The sequence below is a fragment of the Lathamus discolor genome, chromosome 20 (genome assembly GCF_037157495.1).
Source record: "Lathamus discolor isolate bLatDis1 chromosome 20, bLatDis1.hap1, whole genome shotgun sequence".
Taxonomy (NCBI): Eukaryota; Metazoa; Chordata; class Aves; order Psittaciformes; family Psittacidae; genus Lathamus; species Lathamus discolor.
The window spans coordinates 3,516,662-3,524,963 of NC_088903.1; the positions used below are offsets into that span (position 1 = coordinate 3,516,662).

Sequence of the window (8,302 nt, forward strand, 5' to 3'; positions counted from 1 at the left end):
AGGCAGCAGTGGCGGAAACCGGGGCACGGCCCCTGCCATTACCTGGGAGGGTTTGCGTTTGCCGGGAGCTTGTCAGGAAATGAGCGCGGCCACAGAGGTGCCCGTGGGCCTGAGGCACTGCAGGACGACTATAAAAGGCAGCCCAGGTCTCTGCTCTTCATCCACTTCTCTGGCCTCCTTCTCCTGGGAATCAGGTGAGTGCGAAGCCTCTTGTGCTGCTGCTTCCAGAGCAGGTCGTTCCTGCCCGTGTGCCTGAGCTGCTGGGGGCTGTGCTAGCGCAGGGCTGGGAGCTGCTTCTGCTGGGAGAGGGAAGGGGAGAGCAGGGCTTGTGCAGAGAGAGGCTGGCACTGAGCTGAGCTGGCTGCTGGGCTTGGAGGTGCTGAGCGTGTGCTGGGCCAGGAGCTGCCTTGGCTTGCCCAGGCCTGGCTGCAGAGCTGCTGCTGCCGTGTCCCATCCTCTGCTTGCCCCTGCCCTGTGTCCAGGTGAAGCTCCAGCACCCAGACATGTCCTGCTGCAACCCGTGCGTGCCCTGCCAGCCCTGCGGCCCGACCCCGCTGGCCAACAGCTGCAATGAGTGCTGTGTCAGGCAGTGCCAGAGCTCCACCGTCGTCATTGAGCCTTCCCCCGTGGTGGTGACCCTGCCCGGCCCCATCCTCAGCTCCTTCCCTCAGAACACCGTTGTGGGCTCCTCCACCTCCGCTGCCGTTGGCAGCATCCTCAGCGCCGAGGGAGTGCCCATCAACTCCGGGGGCTTCGACCTCTCCTGCATCACCAACCGCTACCGCTGCAGACCCTGCTAAAGCTGCTGCCAGCATCCTCGGGCAAGGACCTCCAAGACCCCACATCATGGATCCGGACAGGAGATGGAGCTTCGCGGCGCTGTTACCTCCTTCCACTCTCCTCTCTATTCCTTTCCTGTCCCCACCTCCCGGAGCAGCCCAGTGGGGACCTCTTGGCCTCCCTCCCTCCCTGTGAGGGACAGGCAGACGGACACCCTGCAGGAGCTGCACCGCATCTTGGTGGCTGCCCCTGGTGCTCCCTGTGAGCCACCTCCTTTTCTTCTTTACCCTCATTAAAGTTGTGCTGCATCCAAGCCTGGGCCTCAGAGTCCTCCTTCCTTCCATGGGAACACTTCCACTCTGCTCAGGGGAAAAGGTGCAGGCAGGGGGGAATTTGCATCCCTGCACCGGATTTTGTCCCTTGGTATCATGGTACATGAAGTGGTTTGAAGCCATCCTTGACAAACATCCTTCATCCCTGGCAGTGTTGAAGGCCAGGTTGGACAGGGCTTGCAGCAAGCTGCAATAGTGGAAGGTGTTCCTGCCCATGGCAGTGGTTGGAACTGGTTGAGCTTTAAGGTCCCTTCAACCCAAACCAGACTGGGATTCTATGTTGATTCATGATCCAATGAAAAAAGAAACACATACCTGCCAATAGGGAATCCTATGGGGGAAAGAAGACAAAAAAAAAAAAAAAAAGACAAAAAAAGACAGAAAAAAAAAAGACAAAAAAGAGAAATCCACATGGAAAAGAAAAAAAAAAAACATGGAAAAAGCCTGGGCTGTGGGGTCCTAAATATGTAGAAAGAACATTTAAAATGCTACTGGCAATAGATAATGATAAAGAACTGATATGGGAAAGGGACAGGAAACTAAAACAGAGACATAGAAAGGTCAATTAAAAAGCGAAGGTGACAAATAGAGAATTGAAAAATAAAGACAGTGAAGGAGATAAAAGTAGAAAATTCTAAAATCCCAGGGATTTAAAGAGAAAATAACTAAAAAATAACAACAATGAAGGAAAGCGCAGATGGAGAAAAAGATTTTAGAAGCTGCAGCACTGAGGAAAGAGAAGAAAGAATTAAAAGATCAAGACAGCAACGGGAATAAATGTAGGCAGAGAAAGAACATTTACAAAGCAATGGCCATTGAGGAAGTAAATCTAAACCAAGTTGAAATAAAGACAAAAAATGACCTACACAGAACTACATATGTGACTATTGCATAGGATCATAGAATCCCAGCCTGGTTTGGGTTGGAAAGGACCTCAAAGCTCACCCAGCTCCAACCCCTGCCACGGGCAGGGACGCCTTCCATAGAGCAGCTTGCTCCAAGCCCCTGTGTCCAACCTGGCCTTGAGCACTGCCAGGGATGGGGCAGCCACAGCTTCTCTGGGCACCCTGTGCCAGCGCCTCAGCACCCTCAGCTGGAAGAGCTTCTGCCTAAGAGCCCATCTCCATCCCCAAGGCCATCCCTGCCAGCTCTGCCCCTGCAGACACCCCCGAGGACCTCCATGAACCGACTTCTGCCAGCCCCACTGTCCTGGGCCCCCCGCACTGTTCCCTCCTCACCAGCTGCCCTCATCCATGAGCTCCCCTTTTCGGGCCAGCCTTGCTGCATAACCTCCAGCAGCTGGAGGCACCAGTGCCTCCCCGTCCCAAACTGGTTCAGGACCGCACAGACCTGCTCCCCATTCGTGTCCCACTCCCCGGGCACATTCCCCAGCCTGCAGCTCCCGAACCAGCTTTTCCTGCTGGAGGAACCCTGTCCCAGCAAGAAGCAGCCCTGGTGACAGTCCGGCTGCAGGGACAGCCAGGCCGGCGAGCTGGGGATGTCCCAGCGGCTCCTCTGAGACCTTGGGAAACCTTCCCGGGGGGGCCCTGCAAAGCTCCGCGCAGGGCTGGGGCTGCCCCAGATATTTCTGTCCCCTCTGAAATAATTCCTCAAATCTGGAATCGATCTGGAGTAATTTCTATTTCTATTTCCATTTCCGTTTCCATTTCTGTTTCTATTTCTAATTTCTGTTGCTATTTCTATTCTTTCTATTTCTATTTCTATTTCTATTTCTATTTCTATTTCTATTTCTATTTCTATTTCTTCTATTTGTATTAGTTCTATTTCTGTATATCTCTTTCTATTATTTCTATTTCTATTAGTTCTATTTATAGTTCTATATTCCTCTTTCTATTGTTTTTTTATTATTTCCATTTCTATATTTCTTGATTATATTTCTATTATTTCTATTTCTATATTTTTAATTTTTCTTTCTATTTTACTCCTATTTCTATTAGTTTCAATTCCATTTATCCTATGCTTTTTCCCGTTCCCGTTCCCTTTCCATTCTTTTCATTTCCCTTCTATTCACATTTTCGATTATCCCACCTCTTGACCCGCGGCCCGTGCGGTGCTTGGCAGGGCCGGGATTCGAACTCGGGGCCCCACTCGGCGCAGTTCCCCGTTCAGTCCGTCAGATGGCGCCATTGCACCGCGCGGTGCTGCCGCCGGGGCCGGGAGGCGTGGCGAGGGCATAGAGATGGGACAAGGGGAGACGGGAGGAAAAAGCCTCTTCCAGAGTTAAGGAGCCGCCCGCAGCCGCCCCCCAGCCCCTCCCAGGGGTAAGGAGCTGCCAACAGAGCAGAGATCCCCCCCAAAACACGTCCCCAGCGCTGGGTGGATGGGGGGGGGGGGTCTGGACACAGCCCAGGGGCCGGCTTGGGGACCCCGGACTGGGTGATGCTGCTGGGGGCTCTTAGGGCAGCTGGGGGTGTGTGGTCATGATCACGACTTGGGGTGCAAGAGGGGCACAGAGCCCTGGAGGGGAACGGAGAAGTGTCCTCAGAATCAGGGCTTGTCACCACCCGAGGTCCCCACAGGGCAGGTGGAGAAGGGCAGGTTGGTGGAGTACCTGAGGGACCACTCCGTGGGGCTGGCTTGGGCACGACATTGAACTGGGAGACACTGGGAGAAGGTGGGACTTGGTGGTGATGGTGGTTGGGGGGGGGTGGTCCTAAAACGTACCCCTACAGCCACCCAATCCCAAGCCTGGATCCATCCTACTCCCTATCCCCAACCCTTCCTCTCTCCTACCCCCAGCAGACACCCCCCAGCTCTGCTCCTCTTGCAAATCCCCCCTCAGCACCAAGAGTCCCCTTGCCAGAAAGCACCCCCTTGACCCACAGTGTCCCCAGAGGCCCCTTCCCTCCCCTGCTCCCGCAGACAGGAGCCTGCGGTCTCTATTTATCCCTTCTCCCTCCTTCACCCACTCTTTGTTGTTTCTTGAGAGAGGGAAAGAAGGGAAGGAGAGGAAAAAAAACACACACAGAGGCAGAGAGGAGGCCGGAGCCTATTTTGCCTCCCAGGCAATATTTCTGGAGCCAATCGGAATGCGCACCCACCCTGCCCTGCTCCCTAATTAAAGGCTTTAAGCAGGCGGCCGGGGCTGGAGGTTTGGGCACAGTCTCTTGGTTGCTCCTTGCAAGAGCTGGTGTGGAGGAGCCGGCTCTGGGCACCCCAGGCCTGACGTGGGCAGCCGGAGCCGCCGGGTTGGGGGGTCCCCAGCCAGGCAGGCAGCTCCCCCCGCATTGCCCAGCTCCAGCAATGAGTGGGTCTTTTGACAAGAAGCTCTCCAGCATCCTCACCGACCTGTCGGGCTCCCTGAGCTGCCATGCCGCCTCCAAGGACTCTCCCACCTTACCGGAGTCCTCCGTCACTGACCTGGGCTACTACACCAGCCAGCACGACTACTATCCGGGCCAGTCCTACAGCCAGCCTGTGAGCCACTACCCTTACCACCAGTTCAACCTCAACGGCATCGGCACCGCCGGCACCTACTCGCCCAAATCTGACTATTCCTATAGCCCTTCCTACCGCCAGTACAGCCACTTCAGGGACCAGCAGCTCCCGGCTCAAGAAGCAGGTAGGATGCTTGGGAATAAGGGGCCGTATCCATCCCGCAAGTCCCTTGGGACAACGGCAGCGAAGTTGCACTGCTCTAAGTGTCCCCAAGCTGGGGATGGGGTTGTTGTTGTGGATGGGGGGAGGGATCAGCCCCCTCTGGCGTCCCCAGTGCTGCTGGGGGGATGCATCGGGATGGATCCACGCTGGATGTGGCCATCAGGGGATGCCCCGGGGATGGGGGCACACAGACAGCGATGACCCTGAGCTGGAGAGGGGTGGGGGGGTTCAGCGCTGGGACCCCTTCACCAGCCTCACACCTCCGCTCTCTGCCCAGTGTCGGTGAAGGAGGAGCCGGAGCCGGAGGTGCGGATGGTCAATGGGAAACCCAAGAAGATCCGCAAGCCCCGCACCATCTACTCCAGTTACCAGCTGGCGGCTCTGCAGCGCCGCTTCCAGAAAGCGCAGTACCTGGCGCTGCCCGAACGGGCCGAACTGGCCGCCCAGCTCGGGCTCACCCAGACCCAGGTAAGGGCTGAGCCCCCCGGCACCCCCCGACACCCCAATTCCCAGGCACAGGCAGGAGAGATCGGAAGGGTGGGAGCCGGGACCCCCCTCCTTGCATAGCCCGAATCGGTGCGGTTTGGGAGGGGGCTCTGTTCCCAGAGCAGGGACGGGGGCTGGGGGTCCCTATGGATGGATGCTGCCCATTTGCTCATGGGCGCAGGGGTCCCTGCTGCGGAATTTCCCCGTGCGGAGCAGATCTGCTTTGCAGAGGAAAAGGTGGAGAGGAGGGAAGGAGCAGAGAGGAGGGAAGGATCCCAGCCGAGCCCGCTCCCAGGTTCCGGGGTTTATCCCTTTCCCTCTGGAGCAAGCCCTATCCCAGATCTCGCTCTGCTCCGGCACCGGGCAGGGTCAGAGGCTAAATCCTGCCCCGGTGTTTGGGAGAGTCCTGGGTCACCAACACACCCGACACGCCGGGAATGTGGGACACCAAATCCGGATGCAGGACGGGACGTTTGGGACAGGGTGCTTGAGGCACCCCATCCCAGCAGCAGGTCCTGGCCTTGTGCCTGGTGGGAGCACCTGGGGGCCAGACCCTGCTCTTCCAGCTGGATTTGCCAGGGCTTCCCTTAGGGAGCTCTTCCCGGTGCTGCTTGGTCCAGGCAAAGAGAAGGGATTTTGGGATAGGATCCACATTCCCGCCAGGATCTCCGTGCTGGGGTGGCAGTTTAGGCTGGACTGGAAGAGCAGGGACGGGTTCTATGGGCTCCCCCTTATGATTTGGGGCTAAACCCTGGCTTTTGGGGTTTGCCTGGCGCGGGGACAGATTCCCCCCCACCGGTCTGCTGCCACGAGGACGAGCCGGTTGTCACCCCCATCGCCGCAGCGAGGGGCTCCCCCCGCACCCCATCCCATCCCCAGCACCCTCCCTGCCTGCGGGCCGGCACCGGCGCCCTTGTGCCGCCCTTGGCTCGGCGCTCCCCAGCGCCTCCCGGCCTTCCTCCTCCTCCCTTGGGCGATGAAGCAATCGGGGACACTCGGCAAAGGGCTGACGGAGCGCGTCACCCGCTCCCAGAGGGACATCCTGTTTGGGTGACAGCCACCCACCCCTTCCCTAGGGGCCAAGGGCGTCCAGCGCCGCCTCACCCAGCTCCAGGGACGCTCCCAACGCCCGTGATGCTGGAGTGACGGGCTGCCCGCGACGCCCGTGTCCCCACCAGGGCTCCCTGCGATGCTCCATGTCTCCAGGGTCCCCATAACACCCTTACCGTGGTGCCTGCATGGTGCGTCCAAGTGGCACCCACAGCCCGGGTGCCTTCCTGGGTGTTTGGGGGCTTCTGGGAGGCTTCCTGCAATGGGGTCCCCATGATGCCCGTGGCCGTTGTCCCTTCCCACCCAGCACTGTGTGGTCTGAGGTCCCCATGGCGCCCATGTCCTGCGGGGGGCTTCCCGCAACGCACCATGTCTGTGAGTCCCCATGATCCCGCGATGCACGGTGTGCCAAGCTCCCCGTGGTGCCCATGGCCCTTATCCCTTCCCACTTCAGTGAGGTCCATCCCAGGTCCCTGTCCCACATCCCCCCCGGCGAGCATCCCATTCAACCCGCTTTCGGTGGCGGGGCACTGACCCCCCTCTCCCTCCGTGCCAGGTGAAGATCTGGTTCCAGAACCGGCGCTCCAAGTTCAAGAAGCTGTACAAGAACGGCGAGGTGCCGCTGGAGCACAGCCCCAACAACAGCGACTCCATGGCCTGCAACTCCCCACCTTCCCCGGCCGTCTGGGACAGTAACTCGCACGGCAGCGCGCCGGGCAGGACCCCCCTCCCGCAGCCGCTTCCTTACAGCTCTTCTCCTGGCTTCTTGGAGGAGCACAACCCCTGGTATCACCCGCAGACCCTCAGCGGACCCCACGGACCCCACCAGCCACCACCGGCCACCACGATGCATCACACCTCCCCGGGGCCGCCCCCAAACACGGGTGCCGTCTACTAAGAGCCCGGAGTTGAGACCAGGAACGAGGGACAGTGCAGAACTCCTTTGCCTCCTTTTTTTCCCCCTACTTTTTGGGTTTTTTTCTTCCTTTTTTTTTTTTTTTCTATTTTTAAAGCAAAAAAGGACACCCATGTACACACACCCCTAAATATACTCTTAGATATCCTATTCTTTCCCAGCTCATCTCAGGAACAAGAGGACTCCAAAGGGTTAAACTCCTTAGCTACCAGCCCAGGGCAGGCAAGGAAAAGGTGGCAGCGAATTCTTCTTGTGCATTTTTATCCTTATTCCATCACCCCCTAATAAAAACCAGCCCCCAAGGAGCCACATCCCACTGGGAATCTCTCACTGGAGCTTCGCTTCTTGGGGCCACCCTGGGCAGCCGCCTCTGGGGGGGGCTCCCTGAGCACAAGGGGCACCCAGAGCACCCGCACCCAGGTCCGGATGGAGCCCGTGGGGAGGAGGATGCGTGTGGGTGCCCATCGCCGATGCCGAAGGAGCGGGACGAGCTTCACCCTCACGGCATCTGATGAGAGGATGAGCTTCTCCAACGGGATGCGGGGGGACCATGGATACCCCACAGGAGCAAAGCCGCAGCCCATCCGCTCCGGTGGTGGCTTCGCGGGATGAGGACCAGCTCCGACAATAAGGTGGTTATTTAAGAATAAATCGAAAGCATAAGGGGAGGGGGAGAAGAAACTATTTTAATATTTAAACAGTTCAGGAACGGTTTAAGTTATTTTGTAGAGAGAAAAACTGTGCTAAAGTCTTGTTTCCCAGCAGTGCCTCCATCTGTGTCAGTTCAGTCACCAGCGAAGCGGGATGCCTATTTTATAAGCAAATCGACAGCACATTTTAGAGGGAAAAAAAAAAAAAACCAAAAAAAAAAGAGAAAGAAAAAAGAAATTTTACTATTTTTTAAGAGGATGATGCTATTTTTTTAAAAGCAGCAAGTGCCGTTTGAAGAAGTGTTCATATGCGTTGTACAGTCCCGAGGGTCTTATTTATGTTGCCTTATATATAAATAGGGGTGTATTGGGGGGAAAAAAAGAGAGTGTACATAAAGGTTCGTTTGTATAAAGTTGATCCAAACCAAACTGGTTTTGCTCTGGTTTTGTTGTTTGCTTTTTGGGTT

At 57.0% G+C, this 8,302-nt stretch overlaps 2 protein-coding genes across 2 annotated transcripts; both read left to right on the plus strand.

Moving 5' to 3' along the window:
• The first annotated feature begins 205 nt into the window (after positions 1-205).
• On the plus strand, positions 206-890 carry LOC136023875 (feather keratin Cos1-1/Cos1-3/Cos2-1-like). The gene has a single exon (XM_065698832.1). It carries the CDS (start codon positions 504-506, stop codon positions 798-800), a length of 297 nt encoding a protein of 98 aa, XP_065554904.1. The 5' UTR covers positions 206-503; the 3' UTR covers positions 801-890.
• Positions 891-4,236: 3,346 nt separating this feature from the next.
• Positions 4,237-8,302, plus strand: DLX3 (distal-less homeobox 3). The gene is made up of 3 exons (XM_065699149.1): positions 4,237-4,695; positions 5,011-5,201; positions 6,826-8,302. Exons 1-3 carry the CDS (start codon positions 4,377-4,379, stop codon positions 7,165-7,167), a joined length of 852 nt encoding a protein of 283 aa, XP_065555221.1. The 5' UTR covers positions 4,237-4,376; the 3' UTR covers positions 7,168-8,302.